Raw genomic sequence first — 21,322 nt, forward strand, 5'->3', positions numbered from 1 at the left:
AGTTCCAGGTCTGTATCGATCGGATCGGAGCTATAGCAGCGCCAAATTTCCAGAGCGAGAGGTCCCGCGGACATAGGGTTTTCGCGATCGCTGGCCATGGCCGCCGCGGCTAGCGAGATCGAGCCGGCTCCATCGGATCGAAATATTTCACGGCAGAATTCGGCGCCGCAGCTGCCAGTGTCCACATCGTCGTCCAGCGCCGATCAGCGGTGGCAGTCGTTCAATGGCGCATCAGCAGCTCCAGCTCCAGGAAATCCTCCTCCTCCGGGGCCATATTCCGGGCCTCCGGGAGCTCCACTCTTCAAGCCTGCGATCCCTTTCTCGCCGCCTCCGCCGCCACCCTTCGCCGCGCAATTCCCACAGCGCCCGCCGCCGCCGCCGGACATCGCCGCGAGTTCGCCACGGCACGGGATGAGCCAGCCATTCTCGGAGATTCCCATCAGTCCTTCCTCCGGCCCTCCGGGATTGATGAACGGGCAGGGAGAAGATCGCACCAAGATCTCTCCAGAGGACTATGCCACGACCTTTGTCATGTTTACATCCCGAGTGGTACGTTCGTAAAGTTTGTTCTGCTTTTCATCACTCTTGTAAAAACTTTGTGAACTTTTCTTTCACGTAGATCTTGAGCGAGAAGAAGCTCCTGAATGCAACAAGCTTGGCGTTTGGAGCTCTGCTATCGCCAGGAAGAGAGATCGACCCGTCACCTCCAGCCATCCAGAGAGATCCTTCACGCTGCGAGAAGTGTGGTGCGTACCCGAATCTATACTCTCGGCTCACTCCAGTCTCGGGGCAGTGGCAATGCATGCTTTGCCAGAAGATCAACAGCAGCAATGGGGAGTACAGGCCCGCCGGCGCCAACGATTTGCATAACTGGCCAGAGCTCGTGTCCCCCGTCGTGGACTTCATGGATGCTGGATCATGGAGGCCGGGATTTGTTCCAGTGGCGGACTCGACAGTGGCAGCCGCTCCAGTGGTACTGGTTATAGACGAGAGCCTGGAAGAACCTCTACTCCAACACTTACAGAGCTCTCTACACTCGTTCCTGGATTCCTTGGGACCATCAACTCGGATAGGCATCATCACTTACGGGAAGACGGTCTCCATCTATGATCTCTCCGAGACTGCGCTCGCAGCGGCGGATGTTATACCGGGGGATGTAGCTCCTAGCCAGGAGCTGCTCAAGATGCTGATATACGGGACAGGGATTTATCTCACGCCTATTCATACTTGTCTGGGAGTCGCTCATACGATCGTCTCATCTCTGAGGCCTTACTCCGGGAACTTGAGAGAAGCAGCGAGACCGCGGTGCCTGGGAACAGCCGTGGACGTTGCTCTCGCGCTTATACAGGGTCCATCGACGCAGATAATGGCAAAGCGATCGAGTGGTAACAGCCATGTCTTGGTCTGCGCGGCAGGCCCGAATACTCTCGGTCCGGGATCTCTTCCACAGTTTGAGAACCATCCAAACTATGCTTATATCGAGGCGAACTCTATCAAGTATATGGAGCGTTTGGGACGCAAGGCCAGACTTTCAGACACAGCCGTGGACGTCCTGTGCGCTGGGACGTGTCCCGTGAGAGCGGTGACTTTGGAGCCGCTGGTGAAAGCTTCCGGGGGTGTGATGGTGCTCCACGACGACTTTGGGGAGGCTTTCGGCCTCAATCTCCAGAGATCGTTTACAAGAGCCGGGGGACTTCGCGCGACTCTGGAAGTTCGATGCAGCGAAGGGATTGGAGTTAGCAGTGTTATCGGGCCGGGACAGGACGCCAGCTCCGACGCGGCCGAGTCTTTTGGAAGAGAGCCCGCGGTGGCACTGCGCATGATGAGCGTGGAAGAACACCAAGGATTTGCCCTGTCAATGCAGCTGACAAGCAACTTCCACGACGATTATGCGTACTTCCAGTTCGTGGTCCGCTACACGGGCACCTTCCAAGCTCGGATAACGAGAGTCATCACAGTGCGGCTGCCGGTCACGACTAGCGTTTCCAAGTACCTCACAGGAATTAATCCGGAGGCCGCAGCGGTCCTGATCGCCAAGAGGACAGCCTTGGAAGCCAAGAGCATGGCGGACGCGGCAGAGCTGCGCTTCTCAGTCGACCAGAGACTGAAAGATATACGCTCCAGGTTTGGACCAAGGGCCGGGGCACCGCCATTCCCCAGGGAGATTACAAAGCTGGCCGAGGCGCTGTTCCACTTGCGTCGTGGTCCACTGCTTGGAAGCATTGTCGGCCACGAAGACGAGCGACTGGTGATCAGGAACATCTTCCTCCAAGCTTCGTATGAGCTTGCACTGAGGATGGTGCTGCCGCGAGTGTATCTGTTCCACGACAATGGCTCGTTCGAGGCTGTCCCGGCTTATAACTTGGCGATGCAGTCCCAGACGGCACTGATCTTAGATCACGGTACCGACGTTCATATCTGGCTGGTAAGTAACGCTCGATCTTTCGCAAGTGAAAACGTTCTTTCTTTTATCCAGGGACATGAGCTTTGTCAAGATGAGAAGCGAAATGTGGTGGCCTTCTCGGCTTGCAAGGAATTCGTCCGGGAGATCACGGAGACTCGATTTCCTGTGCCGAGGATGCTTACTTTCAAGGTGGTCTAAACTTTTTGTTTCACTTATGAAGTTTTGTTTTGAACACTCAGGAGGGAAGCTCACAGGCAAGATACTTGCAGGCGAGATTAATTCCCGCTCACGACGATCCGCCATACGAACAGGTCCGTTGTTTTGTCCTACGTTTTGATACTATCGAGCTCTTGCATTCCAGGAGTCTAGATTTCCACAATTGCGGGAGTTGACACAGGAGCAACGCGCGAGGTTGAAGGTGAAATTCGTCAAGACGGACGAGCCAAGCTTGACCGTCTGGATGAAAAGTCTCAAGCTGTGATTCATCGAAGAATAAAGACTATCAATTTTTCCACACCTTTGCATTGATTGTGCCTCCTCAAACTCTATATTTCTTTCGTAGAGCTTCCCATTTTTCTAGATCTTCCATAGGAGCAGGAAGCTTTTCCCAGAGGTTTTGGATCACTGCAAAGATTTCACTATCAATGCCAAAGAGAAAAAAACATTCTCTGGAACTAAAGATTGCTCACCACTTTTGTCGTTGTGGCTCAAGCACATAATTGTCATGCTGAAGCGGCCAACTTTGGTGAGATTGTCAAGAACTTGAGCAACCAAAACGGTATCCTCGCTGCAAAACAAACTTACGAGCTGACTAAACGATCCAAAAAACATAGCCAAATCTTACTTGACCAGTGTTTCTAGAGTTCTTATAATGTCCACCATCAACGTAGCGCTCAGAGCGTCTCGGAAAACTTTGGGCAGCGAATTAGGATCCATGAGCTGCACTTGCAATACCCCTGCCTTAGAACAAAAGGAAAACTTTTGAGGCTCTCTGTATTACCTTCAACAGGCGTGCTTTGGTTCCAACGTCGTCACCAAAGCCTCTCCATAGCGTCTCAAACTCGTAAGATGTCTTGGGAGCCACCATGTGTTGCGTGACAGCGTTCATAGCAGTTGCTGCAGCCCGGATCGTCGACGCTTGCATCGCCGCTTCATCTTTTACCTGGAAATCACAAGCAACGAGTTTAGTTTTTTTTTGGCAAGAGATATTAAACTCTTTCGAACCGGTTGCTTGCCGTTTGAAGTTTGGGAGGAGGTCTTCTTCATGCTCTCGGCTCCATTAATGGCTTTGATGGACGGTCTCTGGACTTGAAGTGTTACTTTATCTTCGGGTGGGCGATAAGCATTCTTCTACAAGAGAAACCGTGTGAGAAACCTCAACTGAACACTGAACTCTCAACACACCTTTTCATACAAAGCTTTTGCTTCTTCGTACTGCTTTTGAAGGTCCTTGTTGTGCGGTTCCAGCCGGAGAGCAAATTCAAAGTCTACGAAAAGAGATGTGCTTGGCGTCAGTGTTCATAGAAATATAAGAAAATGGCTACCTTCCACAGCTCCCAAAAGTTTGTCCCGTTCTCTTCTGGCTGTACCTCGTCTTGCATATGCCTTCGTGTAGCGATCATCCAGTGCGATAGCCTCTGAACAATCCATTTCAGCATCCTCGTATCTAAACTTAGAGCACATAAGCACATGAATAGCAAAAATCAGTATACCTTCTGATTTTCAAGAGTGCCATGGCCCGATTGGCATAAGCCACGGCTGTTGGATGCAAGCCAATGCTCCGCGAGTAGCACTCAATCGCCTGCACGTACTTCTTCTCCTTGAAAAGTTCGTTTCCCTGGAAAGCGAGTGTTAGCCACGCAAAAAAAAAGAAAGAACATATTTTCCTTCATTTCAACTCACAAGTTCTTTCTCCGTTACAGCATCGGGGAGCGAGCCTTTCTCGAAATCAGGCTGGACAGCCTCGTTGGAGAAAGTCTGTGGAGTACCTTCGGCCGCATAGTCATTTTCTTTAGACTTGGATGCCACTTTCTCTTGCTCGTTTTCCTCGTCAACCTCTCGCAATGCAGCATCCTACTAAAGCTTTGGTCAGAACAAAGAAGAAGGAACCAAAAAAGAAGAAGAAATTCTATCACCACTCACCACATCAAATTTGTCCCACTTGTCCCGGAAGTAATCGTAAGTATGCTTTGCAGCATTCACAGAAGGAGCTGCTTGAGCTTGAGCTCTTTTCTTCTCTCTCACGGGACGCAACTGCAAAGAAGTAAGCTCGATTCTCAGAACCAATGGAAGCATTGTCGCTCCTCAATACCTCTTTCACTTGATCCTGAGACTTCGTCTTGAGCTCATTGTCTTTGTTCTTCACTTCTTTTTCCCAGTCTTGCAATCCTCTGAGAAAATCGTGAAGCTCCTGTGGAAATCGAGATCTTTTTTGAGCGATCGATCCAGCTAAGAGCTCTTACCTGCGTGTTCTCTCTGATTTGCTTCTGTGCGTCCATGGCGCCCTCTCCACAACCTAGCAAGTACACATAAACCCTAAAACCAAAATATTTCCATCGATGCTTCTTCACTCGCCCGTGTTCTTGGCGGTAAGCGCAGCGCCGCGCCCTCTCTTCTCCGATTCCCACGCCTCCTGTGCAGGATTTTCGTGCGGCTAGCGGCGCTCTCCTCGGCAATCCCTCCGCGCTTCCGCGATTCTTGAGGTAAGCCGGCATAAAAATCGCATTCTATTCTCCATGTTGCTTCCCTAGGCGATTCCATCCCTGCATTTTCCAATGCGCATAGACGTTGTGATTCTGGGTGCTAGCGGTGTGCTGCTGCTACTGAGCTTTTGGAATTTTGGCAGCCCGCTGATCGGCCGAGTCTCGCAGGCCTCTTCTTCCTCCGGCGTGAAGTACCATCAATCCAGGGCCATGGCTCATGAATCCCAGGCCGCTCCAGCCCCTTCCATCGTTGTTTATGTGACAGTTCCCAACAAGGAAGAAGGTCTCAAGAGCTTTTTTGTCTGGTTTCTTTGTATTTATGCTAGACGATTGTTCCAGGATTCAAATTGGCGTCAAGTATCATCACCAAGAAGCTCGCTGCTTGTGTCAACCAAATCCCCGGTAAGAAAAAATTTGAGATGCTACAAAGAATTCTTTCATTCATGTATTTTCTTATTTAAACAGGTATCGAATCTACATATTGGTGGGAAGGCAAGGTACAAATTCTTTGGACGCAATTTCAACTTTTTCTCTTGTTTCATCTTGGTTTTAAAAAGGTCGAAACGGATTCGGAGGTGTTGCTGATAATAAAGACGAAGAAAAGTTTGCTGGACGAGCTTACTGCACATGTGATTCAGAGCCACTCTTACAAGTAAGAGTTTTGTTTTGAGTTCTTTGCTTACTTGTCTGCGTAATTGCAGGACCCCTGAGGTAATTGCTCTTCCGATCCAGGGTGGAAATCCGGCGTATCTCAAGTGGATAGAGGAGAGCACGAAATAAAATGATGCTCAGGTTAATCTTCAAGCAATAGTAACGTTCTGTTTCTTGCTGCATCTCGTTTTTCAACGTTTTCCCTGTCTGTTATTTCCTGCCATATACTCCCTGGTTGTTTTGATTACTGTGTGATTTAATAGGATACATAGAGGAGTAAGATGACCCAGCAACAGTAGCCACAATAAAAAAGAAAATCAAGTAAGCTGTTCTTATTATGAAAACTTTCGTCTCACTGTCTCATTTTGCAGCAGATATGGTCAAAAGGAGCATATCCTCAGTCCTATACGCACTGAAGCTGTGCATGAGCTCGCGAGATCTTTCAAGGGCGAAGAAAATTCACGCTGATATCATCGAGAATGGACACGAGTCGGACCTCTTTGTTGCAAGCACGCTGGTGACTGTTTACTCAAAATGTGGTAGCCTGGTGGACGCCTGCAATGTTTTCAACAAGATGAAGTGCCGAGACGTGGTGGCATGGAACAACATTATTCTGGCACACGAAGAGAATGGGGAGGCTCAGGTGGCTCTGGAGCTGTTTGAAAGAATGGAAAAGGAAGGGTTCTCTCCGGGTGCTAGAACCTTTGTCGCTGCTCTCAAGGCTTGCTCAAGTGTTGCTGATGGAGAAGATGGCACCCCACTAAATGTGAAGATGCAGTCACTAGAGAAAGGGATGGTTCTTAACTCGCAAGCGGCAACCAGAGGTTTTGTTGAGGATACTTACGTCTCCAACACACTCGTGGATATGTATGGAAAGTGTGGGAGCATGCTGGAGTCACGCAGAGTTTTCGACTCGATGCGAGGTCACGACGTAGTGTCCTGGACTGCATTGATCCTGGGGTATGCTGATAACGGGGAACCGGACTTGGCTTTGCTTATCTTCGAAGGTATGAAAGCCAAAGGTTGTCGACCAAATGCTTTAACTTTTGTTGCTGCTTTGAAGGCCTGCGTCGGTCTAGTGCTCAAGGAAGAAGAAGGAAAGAAAGTTGATGGCAAGGCCGCGTGTTTTGGGAACGGTGTCCGTGTCCACTCTCAACTAGCAGCCTATGGATTCGATTCAGACATCCTGGTAGTCAACACTCTGATGGATATGTACTTCAAGTGTGGACGTCTGGTGGAAGCTCGAGCCGTCCTTGAGTGGATACCTTCACTGAGCGTAGTCTCCTGGACAGTGTTGACGCTGGGCTATGCTGAAAACGGGGAAGCTGAACTGGCTCTTGACTCATTCTCTCGGATGGCTGCTGAAGACTGCCTGCCAAACTCCAGAACCTTCATTGCTGCTTTTAAGGCCTGCAATCTCCTGGCCGCACGGGAAGACAGCAAGGAAGTTGACGGACAGAGCTTGAAAGTTGGAAGTTTGAAGAAAGGCATAGCTCTCCACTCAAGAGCTTCAAAGATCGGTTGTGACTCGGACATCTTCCTCGCAAACACTCTGATAGACATGTATGCGAGCTGCGGGAGCATGATCGATGCGTGGAAAGTATTTGCCAAGATGCCTCGACGTACCGTAGTCTCCTGGAACGCACTGATGCTCGGCTTTAGCGACAACGGACAACCCGAGCAAGCTTTAAGTTCATTCTCACAGATGGACTGTCCGCCGGATTCTCTATCGTTCGTGGCTGCTTTCAAGGCTTGTGGCAGTCTGGCAGTCAAGGAAGACGGGAGAAAAGTCGATGGGAAGCTCATTAAAACAGCGGCCTTGCAGAAGGGACAGGAACTTCACTCACAGGCAGTAGAGCTCGGCCGTGCATCGGACATCCTGGTCGCCAACACCTTGCTGGACATGTACATGAAGTGTGGAAGCGTAACAGATGCTCTCAAGGTGTTTGAGGGGATATCTCCGCGCACGCTGGTTTCGTGGGCCGTGCTGATACTGGGCTATGCCGAGAACAACGAAGGTGAGCTGGCTCTCGAGTTTTATGAACGCCTGAAACTTGAGCAAGGCTTCCTGCTCGATGCTTTGACGTTCGTTGCGGCGCTCAGGGGCTGCACAGGCGTTGCTGTGAAAGAAGTGGGGACACAGGTCGATGGGAAGCTTGTGAAACAGCAGGCTCTGAAGACCGGAATGGAGATTTACTCTCAGGCATCGAAACAGGGATATGGAGTGGACCTGCTCGTCACAAGCACACTGCTTGACTTGTACACAAAGTGTGGGAGCATGACAAACGCTCGGGAAGTCTTCGAAAAGATGCCGGTCCACAACTCCGCCTCTTGGAACTCACTGCTGCTCGGGTACGCAGAGAGCGGCCAGGAGCAGGTGGTTTTGGAGCTCTTCGACGCCATGAAGCTTCAAGGTGTCGTCCCCGACGTCCGGACTTACGCCGCGGCACTGAAGGCCTGCACAAACCTCGCAGCAAAAGAGCAGGGAACTCTAGTGAATGGGAAGCTCGTCAAAGCGGAGAGCCTGGAAAAAGGAATGGCGATTCACGCGCAAGCAGCCGGCAGCAGTGGCGGCATGGACATGTTCGTCTACGGCACTCTGGTGGACATGTACGCTAAGTGTGGCAGCATGGCGGACGCGAGCAGAGTCTTCCTTGGCATGGAGGTCCACGACGTGGTCTCATGGACGTCGCTCATGGCGGGATACGCAGACAACGGAGAGCCCGCCATAGCTCTGGAGCTGCTCGACTCCATGGACGCACAGGGCGGCGCTCCAAACGCTCTCACTTTCCTGGCGACGCTCAAGGCCTCCGGAGCCATCGCCGCGATCCAGGCCGCGGTGGGAATCCACGGCAGGATCTACCGGTCAGGGATGGAGAACAGCACCCTGGAGACTTGCCTGCTCGACGCCTATGGAAAGTCTGGGAGCATGGATCGAGCGCAGCGGGTTTTCGACCATTCTAGCGCCTCGACGAGGAATCCAGTGACTTGGAACGCGCTGATAGCCGGCTACAGCCGGCATGGCGACACCGAGAAGGTGTTCCACTGGTTCCAGCGGATGCTAGACGAGGGACTCCGGGTGGACGCCATCACCTGGACGAGCGTTCTCTCGGCTTGCAGCCATGCCGGTCTGGTGGACAGGGGCGAGGAGTTCTTCCGGGAGATGTTGTCCAGAAGCAGCCCCGGGATCGAGCACTACCACTGCGTGATCGACATGCTCTCGCGCTACAACCGATTGGAGACTGCTCTGGCGATGGCCAAGGCGATGCCGTGCCAAGCCAACGAGATCACTTGGACCACCATCTTGGGCGCCTGCTGGAAGTGGAAGAATGTGGAGGTGGCCAAGGTGGCGTTTGAGAGCTTGCAGGAATTGGAAGGCGGACCAGTGGAGGGCGCTGGTTTCGTGCTCATCTCCAACATCTACGAGACTATGAAAGTTGGCGAACAATAAATAATGGAACTATGGAAATTAGGACTTTCTTAAAGGTGTTTATATTAGGGTTTTGCTATATATATCTTGTCTAAAAGGTTGCTTAAAACAGAGGGTGATTTTCAGGTTTTTTTCGCAAAGAAAGATGTGAAGTTGGAGGTGATATGGAAGAGGAACTTGCAGAAGCAACTATGAGGTCCATGCAGGAGGCTGGATTCCATCCCAGAGTAAAAAGCAATGCCCGATCGCTTCCTTCAGGATGCGGATAAAGAATCTACTCTTTATTAGTCATGTTAATTCTCAGTCTTGCAATTTCAGGCAGGAACTTTCATCTACATCCAAATTAGGTTAGCTTGAGGCTTGACAAGTGTTTTTTCTCTCTGTTTGAGCTCTCTCGACAGGTCTTCGCCTTCGATCCCTCCCTCCATCCATCCATTCCATCGAGCAAGCAGTAAAGCGAGGATCATGTCGGGCTCCACGCTAGCGGCGGGGTCGAGAGTGGCGCCAGGGGGCAGAGCTCACGGCGGTCTCCAGGAGCTCGCCCAGGAGTCGGGCTCGCTGGGCGGGGTCACGGGATCGCTCCGCGTCATCCAGCTGCAGCTCGTGGCGTTCATCGTTGTCTTCTCGGCCAGCGGGTTAGTCCCTCTTTTGGATCTTGCATTCCCGGTTTTTGCATCCTTGTACGCGCTCTTCCTGGGAGCGGTGGTGTTCCCAAACTACCACAGACGCAGGAGCACCGCGCCCGTGTTCAAGGGGAGCCGCCTCTTCCAGCTCTACGTGATCTTCGGGACTGTGATTGGCTTGTTCTTGCCGCTGGGCTATGTTCTAGGGGGATTTGCAAGGGGTGACCAGGCATCCGTGCGAGCCGCCACTCCACACCTCTTCCTGCTCTCGGTCCAGATTCTCAGCGAGAACTTGATCAGTGGGCTTGCGCTCTTCAGCCTCCCGGTGCGAGCTCTCCTGCCCATCATGTACACTGGTCGCCGGCTCATCGCCTTGTCTTCGTGGGTTCACGTCACCTTGAAGGCGAGTATACCACCTCAACATGATTTCCAGGTATGGGAGTTCTCTCTCTCATTTTTCTTTTGACATTCCTTGGTTTTTGTTTACCCCCCCAAGAAAGCTGCGTGGGTGTGGTTTGGACGGAGTTTAGCCATCGCCAACTACGTGTTCTACTCCGTCAATCTGCTGGGATTTTTGATCCCCCTGTTTTTGCCCAGAGCTTTCGAGCGCTACTTCCAGGACAGGGACGAGTACTACAAAGAGAAGGAGCAATCGCCCGCCACTGCTCGGGGGCCCGAGAAGAAGTCGCAGTAGAGAGTATAACCTTGGTCGGTGTCTCTTTTTTTTTCTTATTTCTCTTCTTGGTTGTAAGCTAGAACTAAGTAAGAACTGGTAGCTATCTTACTGATGTTCTCACTAATTGTCATCACATCGCTAAATTTTTGCTGGACAAAAGGGAGAGGAAGGGCAAATTTGTGTATAATGTTTTTTTGCATAGAAGATTTGGCCTTGGTACAATGTTTCCAATAAGTTTGTACTCAATGCTTGGTTATAATTATAACCAGTAATTATAACTGGTTATAAATAAAGGTATGACCTTTAAACAAAATGTGGGTGATGCTAAAAATAGTTCTAGCTAGAATTATTCAGACTTGAAAATTTTTATTTTAAAACTTTCAAAAACATTGGAAAAATAAATTTATAGCTTTCACTTGCATAAGTTTGTGCCAAGGGTGGAGAAACCAAAGGATCTCAGCTCTCGTGGAGGTGATGCTGAGACACAGGATCTTGTGGTCGTAGACTATGCATTAGTGAATTTGAATCATATAGCTTACCAAGTTTAAAATATTGCTTAGATATATTTGATAAACAAGTTTATAGTCGATTAACAACATTGCACTGGCACAGGTTTGGATTCGGATCAACATGGAGAGGGCAGCAAATTGCGGTATTTCATACATATTTCTATCACGATACACAAGAGCCATTAAGCTTTGGCAAGGTGACCAACTTTCTCTTTTTCATGACGGCCCCCTTTTCATCCAAGGCCTCGCAGTTCAAGTGCTGTCTCAGCTTGGCTTCGTATAGACCTTTACGGGACGTTCTCGAGATTCTTCTATCTCCCATGTCTACTGGAAATCCCGTCCAAAGAACTAGATACTCTCTCTTGGTCGTAATAGCCCCTAGTATCAATCACTCGTTCTACACGTAAACATACTCCCCCAGGAAAAAGGATATTTCCAAAAAAAGTAATGCCCTAAAAGATCCCGATGAAACCTGAGGAATTCCTCGTCTTCTTCATGGCTGCTTGTTTGACGAACTTCTTCAGGTGTTGCCCGATCGCGCCACCCTGGGTTATCGAAAGCCTGCGAGAAAGCGAGAAGCCTTTGCAAGGAGTGCAAAGAACCAAACGTCCTGCATCTCATGAGCGCATCCAGGTTCCCGGTGTTCAAGGTTTGCGGAATCACGCCCCTGATCAACACCACCGGCCTGGAGACGTTCAAGATCAACGACAACATTGCAAGAGGGTGCTCCTCACAATCGCTCTACTGCTCGATCCAGTGTAAGTATCGCTGCAATGCCGATCTCGTGCGAGTCATCCAGTCTAGAGTTCGAGACCGTGATCCTGGAGATCGGGAGCAGCAAAATTTTTATGGAGAATCGAGAAGCCCAAGAGGAGGTTGATCAAGAAACCCAAGGAAGGTCACCAGGTGAATCAGACGACGGAGTAAGAAGCTGACTGGAAGATCGAAAACGAAGCTGTCGGCGGGATCCTTCGGCACTGGAGCAGAAGGAGAGAGAGTACTGGACGTGTCCGAAGGATGGAATCGTAAAAAGTGTAATCTTCTGTCTACAATTTGGAAATATGCTCACTTGGACCTCACACTCTTGATTTTTGTCATTTTAAAAGATTTCTACAGTAAATTTAATTGTGTGAATTCGTCTACCGTCATTTTTACTGTTAGACGCGGTGAAAGAATCGAGACTTGGACTTTACAACCTCGGACTTCGTAATTATTAATTTAATGTTTATAGTCCTTATGGTCGTCCCACTGTGATTTCTCTGAGTACGTCATGCAATGATCTCTTGCGATTCTCTTACAAGTCATGCAATTATCATTAGTTTCAATCTTGTTCCCAAATAGATGCTAAAACTATGCTAAGCTTGCTTTTTACCGGGGTTTTATGACGAAACCAGGACGATTTGCAAGGTCATCTAGTGTCATTTCTTTCCTCATGCTGCTGCTCCCTCCTGATCTTATTCTTCTCAGCACAGCCTCTACGTCGCCCATCAATGGACGCTCCATGTAACTGTGGCTCGAGCACAGCAATCCCAAGTTGATGGCCTGTTCCACCTCCATCCAGTTATCCTTCGTCAACCCCATCGATCTATCCACGACTGCACCAAACTCATCCGGCCAGCAAGAAGAAACCCAGCCCTGAATCGTGCCACCATGAAACAAGCTGTTCGTGGGTGCCAATCCAGTGATTAGTTCCAGCAAAATCACTCCAAAGCTGTAGACGTCGCCTCTCACGGATGGCTTCGAGGCATAGCCATATTCTGTGGTCACAGATCAAAGTTGCGAAGTTTAGAAAGATTGGAAAGATCGGAAGAACTTAAAGAAAGCACACCTGGTGGGATATATCCAAGAGTGCCTCGAAGCATGAGCGATACGCTCGCGATCTCCTCACTCGTCTCCAAGAGCTTGGAGATGCCAAAGTCGGCGACATGAGCCTCATAGTCTGCGTCGAGGAGGATGTTGCTAGGCTTGAGATCGCAGTGGACAACCGGAGGATCGCAGCTCTCGTGGAGGTACGCGAGCGCTTGAGCGGTCCCCAGCGCGATGTCGAGACGCATCGCCCAAGTGAGCTTGCAGGGCGTCTTGTGGAGCTGCATTTCCAGGCTTCCATTCGGCATAAAGTCGAGGACGAGCGATCGGTTGCGGCAGTAGCCCAGCGTTTTGACGAGGTTGCGGTGCCGGATGCTCAGGATGATCCGGAGCTCTTTTGTGAACAAATTGGAGCTGATCGAATCCGGGAGCAAATCCTTGAATCTCTTCACGGCTGCGGCGCTTCCATCGAGCAAGGTGGCCTTGTACACGGTTGAGGTTGCCGTGACGCCGAGAATGTTTTGCGCGGCGTATCCATCGGTGGCGTCCCAGAGCTCGGTCACGGAGAACTCTCGCAGTGTTGTCCTGAGTTCCAGCTGATCATCTAGTTCTTGTGCTGCTTCGGAGATGCTTTTAGCTCGAAGAAAGGATGGACGCCAAGAGAAGCAACATATGAAGCTTGCAATCGTGGCAGCGAGTAAAACCGGGCCTCCGATCGCGAGTGCTAGAAGAATTTTTCTTTTCTTATGATGATCGCGAGATCTCGTGGTCGTGGTGCATGGCTTTGCGATGATTCTCCCGCAGAGCTCTGGGTTTCCTTCGAAAGACGCTGCGGAGATATTAGCAAAAGATGGTATTTCACCGGAGAAATCGTTGGAGGAGAGATTTAAGTGCTCGAGCTTTTGCAACTTGGCCAAGAACTCGGGAATCTTTCCAGTCAGGCGATTGTTAGATAGATCCAGGCCTGCAAAAGTATCGAGAGTGAGACCGATAGAATCTTTTTTCCTAAAAGATATACCACCTTGAAGGCTACTAAGCTGGCCAAGTTCGTCGGGGATAAGGCCAGAGAGCTCGTTGGAAGAGAGATCAAGAGTGTCGAGTTGAACACACTTGGAAATTCCGCGTGGAATTCCTCCAGAAAGGTTATTCCCGGAGAGATTGATTTTCTCCACCATCGTCATGATTCCAATCTCCTCCGGTATTTTCCCTTGGAGCCGGTTTCCAGCCAGAGAGAATCCAAGAGCCATGCTTGGAAAATTCAAGAGCGATCGAGGAATGGTTCCAGCAAACAAATTCGACGAGAAATCCAGCAAAGTGAGCTTGAAACACGCGTTTAGGCAGTCGGGTATCCCATCACCCAGGGAATTCCTCGAGAGATTCAGGTGCTCCAGATTGGAGAGGCCACAGAATTCCCTGGGTATGCTCCCGTTCAAGAGATTTCCACTGAGATCCATCTCCACGAGTGATTTGCACGAAGAAATCTCCACCGGAAGCACTCCTTCCAGCTTGTTTCTCTGGAGGAACAAGCCTTGGAAAGAGCTAGCGCTCAAGTTGCCAATCTCTGGAGGAACTCCACCTGTGAGCTGGTTGTCATGGAGTCTCAAGCTCCGCAAACTCTGGAGCCTGCCAAGATCGTGCGGGATCTCTCCCGAGAAAGAGTTTTGCGAGAAATCCATGTTGATAAGCTTGGAGCAATTCGTGATGCTTCCGGGAATGCCGCCGCGAAAAGCGTTTGCCGCAAACGACACGTAAGTGAGGTTTTGGAGATGGCCCACTGGAAAATCCTCGAGCGATCCCGTGAGCTGGTTTCCCGTGAGCTCCAGCGTGAAGAGGCGGCGAATTCGCGCGATCTCCAGAGGGACCTCGCCGGTGACGTTGTTGTAATAGAGCAAGATCCGCGAGAGCGAGGAGCAATTGGCCAGAGATGGCGGTATCGATCCCGAGAGGAAATTGTAGTCCAGGCCCAGAGTCTCTAGCGATTGGAGGCGGCCGAGCGATGGAGGGATCTCTCCCGTGATGGCGTTGCGGAAGAGGAAGAGGAACTGGAGGCGCGAGCAATTGGCGAGCGATGGAGGGATTCCACCCGAGAAGCTATTGCCGTTCAAATTCAGGAGCTGGAGCTCGCCGAGCTCGCCGATAAAGGATGGAATCTCGCCGGTGAGATTGTTCTCCTCCGCCGCGAAGGTGGCGAGGCTGGAGAGATTCGCCATGGAAGCTGGGAGCCCTCCAGTGAGATTGTTGTGGCTGAGGTCGAGCTCCTGGAGCCCCGAGCAATTCCCCAGAGATGGAGGGATCGCTCCTCCCAAGCGATTAGAGCTGAGGTCCAGCGTTGCGATCGATGGCGAGCAGAGCCCTAGGCTGGGCGGCAGAGCTCCGCGGAGAAGATTGGCCGAGAGGTTGAGAAAGACCAAACCTCGCAAGCCGCCGCCCAGGAGGGGCGCAATGTTGACGCTGTGATCATCCATCGCCACGCTAGCACCGATTTGGAGACCGCCCAAATCGATCCTGGCGATGGACCTCCCGCTTCTGCCACCGCCATCGCAGGTGATCCCCGTCCAATTGCACACGAGCTGCCGCGAGCCCGCGCTCCAATCCGCGAGAGCGCCGCCGCCGCCACTCGGTACCACGCTGCGCTTGAATTCCAGCAGCGCATCGGCCTCCAGGAACTGCGAACTCGCTCGAGAGAAGAAGAAAAAGATCCACGAAACCACGAGCGCGGGCAAGCCGCCATAGCCGAGAACTTCCATCGTCTGTTCGATGGAAACGGAGGACCCGTCAACGTTCCCGTACTATTCGCGTTTGACTAGAAAGTCTTGCCGCGTCATATTAAATAAATATATGACCCACGTGGCAGGACTTATACACCACGTGGCATGTACAACGTGGCTAGGGCTTACGTGGCCAGGCTTACATGGAGACCTTGGGCAACTCGTAGTCCTGCTTTAAGATCTCTTGGCTCACTGGATCGACCAATATATCGTAGTTCACTGAGGCCTGCGTGCGAAAGAGAATTTCATCACAAAGATCGATCGAGAGGTAGAAGATCTTACCTTGATGGGGGGCCTGAAAAACGAGGCTCCCACATTCCCATAGAACCCTATGCGCAGGTGGATCGGGAGCTCGCGCCGCGACACATCCGCGAGTAGCTGGGCCGAATTATAGACGATCTCGGCGCCGCGGAGATCGATCGTGCCGCTCACCTCCACGCTCCCTCGCGCCGGGATCTCGCCGCCCTCGAGCTCGCCCTTGCACATCTCGTAGCCGTAGTAGTCGACATAGACCGTCATGCGATCGTAGCGCACGCCGATCACATACCTGTTCCTCACGCGAAGATTCACGCCCAGATTGACGTCCAGGACCACCTCCGGGATCATGGAGTTGTCTGGGAACTTGCTGTTCGTGGAGAACCCTAGCAGCTGGACGCTCTCGACGGTGATCTCCGGGGGCTTGGGCCACAGCAGCCACGCCAATCCGCCCAGGACCAAGAGCCCTAGGACGACCGCGATCGTGATGAAGGCCCAGTCGGGGAATCCGGGGATAACTCGCTGGAGATTTCGCGGAGCGCTCGTCGCGCTCGCGGGGACGAGCAAGGAGATGTGTTGATTGCCGCATTCCTGGCTCAGGATCGTGTTGTTGCGGGGATCTACGACGAGATCGCAAGAGATTGCTACCTGGAATCATTGAAAATCGATAAACCCTAGGCTCTAGAGCAAGCAGAGCAAAGCCCCACCTTGATGGATGGATGGATCGCCAGGATCTCGAGATTTCCATCGAATCCCGCCGCGACGCTCACTGGAATCTTCTCCTTGTTCGCATCCGAGATCAGCCGCATTGCGTTCTTGACGATCTCCAGCCCTTGGAGCGTCGCATTGGCGGTGAGATTGACCGTCCTCCTCGCCGGGACGCTGCCGCCCGCCGAATCGACATGGCCGAGCTCATCGCCATGGTAGTAGATCCTCACCGTGACGCGATCGTAATCCACAGCGAAGAAATTGGGATTCTCTACCTGGATCTCCAGGCGGAGATCCACATCCAGGTGGACGCCGCCGGTGGTGTTGAGATTCAAGCCCTTGAAATCAAGCCCTACTACCTCCAGCTCCGGATCCCGGGGCCACAGAAAGAACACGAGGATCACGAGCGCCAGGAACACGCTAATCAGGGAGCACAGCTTCGCGACAGTCCTTGCCTCGCAAAGCCCTGATTGCCTCTGCGATCTCTCTTCTTCCGGCTGATCCGGGAGCTCGTGATAGCTTGGATCCTCCATAGCCAGCAAGAACACACACGCGCTCGTTTTTCCCGTGGAGCTCTTAAGCTGAAATGCTGTCCGATCGACGCAGTGGAAATGCTGACACGTAGTGCCTGCCAAGTCTACTTCAGTGTCACGTGGCAAGCTGTACTTGCGCCACGTGGCCATGCGATGGCATGGCGCCAACGCAGAGGGATGAGTACGTACTGCGCATCCGATCTTGCGGGACGAGTCTTCAAGAGGCGCGGGAGATCCACGGGAAGATTCTCCCTTTCATCAAGCCCGGGGATTCCTACGTCTTTAACAAACTCCTGGAGCTCTATGGGCGATGCGGCAGCACAGCTCTCGCGCGAGAGGTCTTCGATGGCATGGCGATCCGGGACTATCACTCGTGGATCTTGATGCTCACGGCCTACTCGCAGAATGGAAACATCGAGGGCACGAAGCGGCTCTTCGATCGGATGCCGCAGAGGACTGTTGTGTCGTGGAATGTTCTTCTCACGGCATTTGCCCAGAACGGGCATTTTGACGATGCGAAGCGCGTCTTTGATTCCATGCCCGAATGGGATCTCATCTCCTACACGGCAATGCTGGTGGCTTTCTCGCAGAACGGAGACCTTGATGATGCTCGAAAGATCTTTGATGCCATGCCGGAGAGGAATCTCGTCACTTGGAACTCGATTCTCTCGGCGTTCTCCCAGAACGGGCACCCGCAAGAGGCCCAGGGCGCGTTTGATTCCATGCCCGAGCACAGCCAAGTCTCTTGGAACGCCCTCCTTGCGGCATATTCCCAGAATGAGATGCTGGAAAAGGCAAAGGACGTCTTTCACAAAATGCCAGAGCAAAACTTGGTATCCTGGACGGCTATACTCGTGGCATATGCTCAGAAGGGGCATCTGGAAGATTCTAAGAGTCTCTTCGACTCGATGCCCGACCGGAATCTTGTGTCTTGGAACGCGATGCTGTCGGCATATGCCCAGAACCACCGTACGGAAGAGGCCAAGCACACGTTTGACACGATGCCCGAGCGGAGTCTAATCTCGTGGAACGCGATGCTGTCGGCCTATGTACGGAATGGGGATCTGGAAGATGCCAAGAAAATGTTTGACGGGATGCCAGCGCAGGACCTGGTATCGTGGACCACCATGGTGACGGGATATGCCCAAGCAGGGAATATCCGCGAGGCCAAAGCTTTGTTTGACGACATGCCCCAGCAGAGCCTCGTCTCCTGGAACTCGATGCTGACGGCATATGCCCAGGGCGGGCATCTCCGTCACGCCCGCCAGATATTCCAGCAAATGCCCCAACAGGACGACGTCTCCTGGAACGCGATGCTCGCCGTACAGTCTCGTACGCCCTCCGCCACCGCCGCCGCCGCCCAGCTCTTCGAGAGACTCCCGACGCTCAGCGCCGCCTCGTGGGGCGCGATGATCGCTGCTTACGCTCACAAGGGCCGGTCCTGGAACGCATTTGGGGTCTTCGCTGCAATGGCGCTCACGGATCTGCCGAATGCTGCTTGCTTCGCCTCGATCTTCATCGCTTGCAGCCACATTGGGAAGCTCTCGCTGGCGCACCGCTGGTTCCTGGCGATGCGATCGGACTACGCCATGGATCCCACCAAGCAGCACTACTGCTGCATGGTGGATCTCCTCGCGCGCGCCGGCTACCTCGCGGATGCCCTAGACCTAATCGCGCAGATGCCCTTCGTGCCGGACGTGTGGGAGTGGACGAGCGTCCTGGCGGCCGCCAGGAGCTACGGCGATGCCCGGCGCGGCGCCGCCGCGGCGGAGGGGATTTTAAATTTGAATCCCGCGGGTAATGGCGGGGCATATGCGTACGTGATGCTTGCGAACGTCCACAGGTGCCAGGGTCGAATCCTGCCAGCGCAACGCCAGCTATGTGGTGGCGATGGACAAGGCATCGATACTCTCCCATAAGGCGGGTATTTCAGGGATGTGTTCTTGCGTCTTGTTTGGCGCGGGCTAGGGTTTATAGCGACGCCGATCTAGGTTCTTTCGTCGATCGATCGCCGGATCTTGACGCGGTATGGTGAGCGATCTACGTCTTGCGGCGCTCGTGCTCCTTGTAATCTTGTTCTTCTGCTACGCGTCGGGACCGGGGATCGGGATTGAGCTCCATTCCGGGGATCCGGAGCCCGATGAGCATTCAATCGCGGAGATTTCGGAAGCGCAGCACCAGATTGTCGAGTCGGATGAACAGCTCCTTGAGATTCCATCCAATCTAACCAATGACATAACCAATAACAGGGATCTTGCCGAAGAAAAATTTCCAGCTCTGTTCACTGAGGTAGGTTCTCCGGCTTTTTTCTTCTCTCGTTTTTTTTCTTTGTTCGTCTGAACTGATAGAACTTTCCAGAATTCTAGCAAGGGAGAAGAAGTCACTGCCTTTGATCCCGTGCACCAGAATTCTAGCAAGGGAGAAGGAGTGGAGCTTGGCACAGAGCTAGTGGTTTCAGGGGAAGAACGAAAGACGGTGCGTTTTTCTCTCGTTGGTTTGGACGAGTACAAGCGACAGGCGACGATTGAGGCCTCGGCAAACGAGAATCCAGTCGAGGAGAATACCACTGTCCGGCACAAGCTCGAAGCCGAGGGCAAGGAATACAACTTTGCCGCAGCCTCGCACGGTGCGAAAGTTGTGAGCTCAAACAAGGACGGCAAGGGTGGTGGCAACATTCTCGTCAAGGACAACGATAAGTACTTTCGCAGCCCATGCAGTGCCGAGGAGAAGTTCGTGGTTGTGGAGCTCTCCGAGGAGACTCTGGTGGACACAATCGTCATCGCCAACTACGAGCTCTACTCGTCCAATCCAAGGGAGCTGGAGCTGCTGGGGAGCCTGATGTTTCCAACCGAGGAGTGGAAGCTCTTGGGGAAGTTCGAGGCGGAGAACGTGAGGCAACCCCAAAGGTTTGTGCTGCCGAAGCCGGAGTGGGCGAGGTATCTCAAGCTGAGGATACTGTCTCACTATGGGGCGGAGTTTTACTGCACGCTTAGCGCCGTCGAGGTGTTTGGAGTCGCGATCGAACGCATGCTGGAAGGTTGGATTGGCAGGAAGAGCAATGAAGACTCTGGTGGCGATCCTTCACGAAAGCCGGATGTAGGAGACAAAAGGGACGCATCAACAACGCCTGGTGGTCCTACGAACGCTGGTCCCGCAGGAGGTTCCACCGGTGGTTCCCATGGTTCTTCTACGACGTCGCTTAACAAGTTCCTGATCGAAAAGTTGAAGCAATTGGAAAGGGAACATAGAGTTCTGGAGAAGTACGTTGACGATCTGAGCACTCATCACAGCGCTGTTTTGAAGGAGTACGATCAGGAGCTGTCGAACGTGATGAAGCGACTTAAGAGTATGAATGACGCTTGGAAGAAGCAAGTAAGATTATCATATTATATGTTTCCTTCTCGTGCTCACTTTGCTTTGTTGATTTGTTTGTCTTTGAAGCTACGTGTCGCTGAGGAGATGTTTTCCGAATCCACGGGGGAGCTCAGGTATGGTTTTCTCGCAATCCAGGTCGTTTTCTTATATGGCCTCTCTCTCTCTTATTTTCCTTTTTGCAGTCTATGTAGGATGCAAGTGGCTCGCATGGCCGATCGAGAGCTCGTTGCGTTCAGTGTGGCGCTCCTGGCAGCGACGCTTCTCATTTTGCCAAAGACCAAATTCCCAATCGTCCTTGCGGTAGCAGGCTCTCTGGTGATGCTCATACTTGCCGTGTGACTGAGGAGGACTGGAACAGCAGAGACAAGCTTTTGTCGATTCGAAGTTTGTAGATCGATCAAATCGTCGTGAGACGGTGGCGATTTTATTTTTCCCAGGTGGCGATGATTTAAAGGATTAGTGTAAAGGAGCAAACGAAGAGGGATTACCTTTTTTTCTTGTTATTTAGCGTGAATCATAAGAGATAAAGACATATCCGAAAGTTTTTCAGACATAAAACTTGCTTGCATAGAAAAATTTTCACTCAACTTTGTTCTATCATGGCAATTTGCAATCATGGTGCTTTCATTTACTCTTGGATGGATTCTAGCCGTGGGCGCAGCTTGTTTAGCCGCATAGATCGATACCACATGGTTGCTTCGGCGAGTTCGTCCTCCATGTCACCTCTAAATTTGGGTCTCTCTTCGTCATGCCAAGTTATGGCTGGAGACGAGTTGAAGAATAGCTTGTAAATCACTCGCCACAATAATCCCCACATACTTTCCACAAAATTCCTTAGATAGGGTTCTTTAGTGCGACACTTCATATAGTCAAAAACAACCT

At 51.9% G+C, this 21,322-nt stretch overlaps 9 protein-coding genes across 11 annotated transcripts; 6 read left to right on the plus strand and 3 right to left on the minus strand.

Annotated features, from left to right (window-relative positions):
• The first annotated feature begins 73 nt into the window (after nt 1-73).
• Nucleotides 74-2,920, plus strand: LOC9650124 (protein transport protein SEC23). The gene is made up of 5 exons (XM_002968111.2): nt 74-549; nt 620-2,425; nt 2,477-2,593; nt 2,644-2,715; nt 2,766-2,920. The coding sequence occupies exons 1-5, from the start codon at nt 97-99 to the stop codon at nt 2,883-2,885; spliced, it is 2,568 nt and encodes an 855-aa protein (XP_002968157.2). The 5' UTR covers nt 74-96; the 3' UTR covers nt 2,886-2,920.
• On the minus strand, nt 2,595-4,928 carry LOC9631302 (RNA polymerase II-associated protein 3). Its single transcript, XM_024673085.1, has 13 exons — nt 4,867-4,928; nt 4,716-4,814; nt 4,547-4,657; nt 4,307-4,477; nt 4,117-4,241; nt 3,949-4,070; nt 3,809-3,891; nt 3,629-3,754; nt 3,405-3,566; nt 3,249-3,343; nt 3,094-3,191; nt 2,922-3,028; nt 2,595-2,860 (listed from the first exon to the last, which is right to left on the minus strand). Exons 1-12 carry the CDS (start codon nt 4,900-4,902, stop codon nt 2,943-2,945), a joined length of 1,314 nt encoding a protein of 437 aa, XP_024528853.1. The 5' UTR covers nt 4,903-4,928; the 3' UTR covers nt 2,595-2,860; nt 2,922-2,942.
• Nucleotides 4,928-5,939, plus strand: LOC9650125 (protein CutA 1, chloroplastic). Its single transcript, XM_002968112.2, has 7 exons — nt 4,928-4,992; nt 5,045-5,106; nt 5,250-5,389; nt 5,446-5,508; nt 5,572-5,603; nt 5,664-5,758; nt 5,808-5,939. Exons 1-7 carry the CDS (start codon nt 4,963-4,965, stop codon nt 5,884-5,886), a joined length of 501 nt encoding a protein of 166 aa, XP_002968158.2. The 5' UTR covers nt 4,928-4,962; the 3' UTR covers nt 5,887-5,939.
• Nucleotides 5,841-9,242, plus strand: LOC112345759 (pentatricopeptide repeat-containing protein At2g13600-like). Of its 3 annotated transcripts, none has more exons than XM_024673082.1 (3): nt 5,841-5,898; nt 6,021-6,078; nt 6,129-9,242. In XM_024673082.1, the coding sequence occupies exon 3, from the start codon at nt 6,134-6,136 to the stop codon at nt 9,206-9,208; it is 3,075 nt and encodes a 1,024-aa protein (XP_024528850.1). In that variant the 5' UTR covers nt 5,841-5,898; nt 6,021-6,078; nt 6,129-6,133; the 3' UTR covers nt 9,209-9,242. The 3 variants fall into 3 exon arrangements, with proteins under 3 accessions (XP_024528850.1, XP_024528851.1, XP_024528852.1); XM_024673083.1 differs by having other exon boundaries at nt 5,854-5,898; nt 6,132-9,242; XM_024673084.1 differs by lacking the exons at nt 5,841-5,898; nt 6,021-6,078 and having other exon boundaries at nt 6,635-6,764; nt 6,821-9,242.
• A 303-nt stretch (nt 9,243-9,545) lies between these two features.
• Nucleotides 9,546-10,640, plus strand: LOC9631303. Its single transcript, XM_002968113.2, has 2 exons — nt 9,546-10,243; nt 10,307-10,640. Exons 1-2 carry the CDS (start codon nt 9,653-9,655, stop codon nt 10,502-10,504), a joined length of 789 nt encoding a protein of 262 aa, XP_002968159.1. The 5' UTR covers nt 9,546-9,652; the 3' UTR covers nt 10,505-10,640.
• Nucleotides 10,641-12,284: 1,644 nt separating this feature from the next.
• Nucleotides 12,285-15,563, minus strand: LOC9631304 (LRR receptor-like serine/threonine-protein kinase FLS2). The gene is made up of 3 exons (XM_024673376.1): nt 13,823-15,563; nt 12,824-13,765; nt 12,285-12,752 (listed from the first exon to the last, which is right to left on the minus strand). The coding sequence occupies exons 1-3, from the start codon at nt 15,546-15,548 to the stop codon at nt 12,364-12,366; spliced, it is 3,057 nt and encodes a 1,018-aa protein (XP_024529144.1). The 5' UTR covers nt 15,549-15,563; the 3' UTR covers nt 12,285-12,363.
• A 30-nt stretch (nt 15,564-15,593) lies between these two features.
• On the minus strand, nt 15,594-17,123 carry LOC112345843. The gene is made up of 3 exons (XM_024673377.1): nt 16,532-17,123; nt 15,852-16,472; nt 15,594-15,795 (listed from the first exon to the last, which is right to left on the minus strand). The coding sequence occupies exons 1-3, from the start codon at nt 17,063-17,065 to the stop codon at nt 15,709-15,711; spliced, it is 1,242 nt and encodes a 413-aa protein (XP_024529145.1). The 5' UTR covers nt 17,066-17,123; the 3' UTR covers nt 15,594-15,708.
• Nucleotides 17,124-17,223: 100 nt separating this feature from the next.
• Nucleotides 17,224-18,984, plus strand: LOC112345833 (pentatricopeptide repeat-containing protein At4g02750-like). The gene has a single exon (XM_024673355.1). The coding sequence runs from the start codon at nt 17,224-17,226 to the stop codon at nt 18,982-18,984; it is 1,761 nt and encodes a 586-aa protein (XP_024529123.1).
• An 11-nt stretch (nt 18,985-18,995) lies between these two features.
• On the plus strand, nt 18,996-20,991 carry LOC9650126 (SUN domain-containing protein 3). Its single transcript, XM_024673405.1, has 4 exons — nt 18,996-19,354; nt 19,424-20,437; nt 20,507-20,553; nt 20,623-20,991. Exons 1-4 carry the CDS (start codon nt 19,094-19,096, stop codon nt 20,777-20,779), a joined length of 1,479 nt encoding a protein of 492 aa, XP_024529173.1. The 5' UTR covers nt 18,996-19,093; the 3' UTR covers nt 20,780-20,991.
• Nucleotides 20,992-21,322: the final 331 nt, after the last annotated feature.

The sequence above is a fragment of the Selaginella moellendorffii genome, unplaced genomic scaffold (genome assembly GCF_000143415.4).
Source record: "Selaginella moellendorffii unplaced genomic scaffold, v1.0 SELMOscaffold_10, whole genome shotgun sequence".
NCBI classification, from domain to species: Eukaryota; Viridiplantae; Streptophyta; class Lycopodiopsida; order Selaginellales; family Selaginellaceae; genus Selaginella; species Selaginella moellendorffii.

Coding starts and splice junctions, on each gene's coding strand:
- LOC112345843 (XM_024673377.1), bottom strand. CDS start 17,065: ATGGAGGATCCAAGCTATCACGAGCTCCCGGATCAGCCGGAAGAAGAG. Junction 16,473..16,531: donor CGATCCATCCATCCATCAAG/GTGGGGCTTTGC, acceptor CAATGATTCCAG/GTAGCAATCTCTTGCGATCT. Junction 15,796..15,851: donor TTTTCAGGCCCCCCATCAAG/GTAAGATCTTCT, acceptor TTTCGCACGCAG/GCCTCAGTGAACTACGATAT.
- LOC9631303 (XM_002968113.2), top strand. CDS start 9,653: ATGTCGGGCTCCACGCTAGCGGCGGGGTCGAGAGTGGCGCCAGGGGGC. Junction 10,244..10,306: donor CACCTCAACATGATTTCCAG/GTATGGGAGTTC, acceptor TACCCCCCCAAG/AAAGCTGCGTGGGTGTGGTT.
- LOC9631302 (XM_024673085.1), bottom strand. CDS start 4,902: ATGGACGCACAGAAGCAAATCAGAGAGAACACGCAG. Junction 3,192..3,248: donor ACTCTAGAAACACTGGTCAA/GTAAGATTTGGC, acceptor TTTGTTTTGCAG/CGAGGATACCGTTTTGGTTG. Junction 3,029..3,093: donor GAGCCACAACGACAAAAGTG/GTGAGCAATCTT, acceptor AAATCTTTGCAG/TGATCCAAAACCTCTGGGAA.
- LOC9650126 (XM_024673405.1), top strand. CDS start 19,094: ATGGTGAGCGATCTACGTCTTGCGGCGCTCGTGCTCCTTGTAATCTTG. Junction 20,438..20,506: donor ATGACGCTTGGAAGAAGCAA/GTAAGATTATCA, acceptor TTGTCTTTGAAG/CTACGTGTCGCTGAGGAGAT. Junction 20,554..20,622: donor GAATCCACGGGGGAGCTCAG/GTATGGTTTTCT, acceptor TCCTTTTTGCAG/TCTATGTAGGATGCAAGTGG.
- LOC112345833 (XM_024673355.1), top strand. CDS start 17,224: ATGGCGCCAACGCAGAGGGATGAGTACGTACTGCGCATCCGATCTTGC.
- LOC9650125 (XM_002968112.2), top strand. CDS start 4,963: ATGCTTCTTCACTCGCCCGTGTTCTTGGCG. Junction 5,390..5,445: donor AGTTCCCAACAAGGAAGAAG/GTCTCAAGAGCT, acceptor CGATTGTTCCAG/GATTCAAATTGGCGTCAAGT. Junction 5,759..5,807: donor ATTCAGAGCCACTCTTACAA/GTAAGAGTTTTG, acceptor GCGTAATTGCAG/GACCCCTGAGGTAATTGCTC.
- LOC112345759 (XM_024673082.1), top strand. CDS start 6,134: ATGGTCAAAAGGAGCATATCCTCAGTCCTATACGCACTGAAGCTGTGC.
- LOC9631304 (XM_024673376.1), bottom strand. CDS start 15,548: ATGGAAGTTCTCGGCTATGGCGGCTTGCCCGCGCTCGTGGTTTCGTGG. Junction 13,766..13,822: donor CCAGCTTAGTAGCCTTCAAG/GTGGTATATCTT, acceptor ATACTTTTGCAG/GCCTGGATCTATCTAACAAT. Junction 12,753..12,823: donor TCTTGGATATATCCCACCAG/GTGTGCTTTCTT, acceptor CTGTGACCACAG/AATATGGCTATGCCTCGAAG.
- LOC9650124 (XM_002968111.2), top strand. CDS start 97: ATGGCCGCCGCGGCTAGCGAGATCGAGCCGGCTCCATCGGATCGAAAT. Junction 550..619: donor TCATGTTTACATCCCGAGTG/GTACGTTCGTAA, acceptor TCTTTCACGTAG/ATCTTGAGCGAGAAGAAGCT. Junction 2,426..2,476: donor CCGACGTTCATATCTGGCTG/GTAAGTAACGCT, acceptor TCTTTTATCCAG/GGACATGAGCTTTGTCAAGA.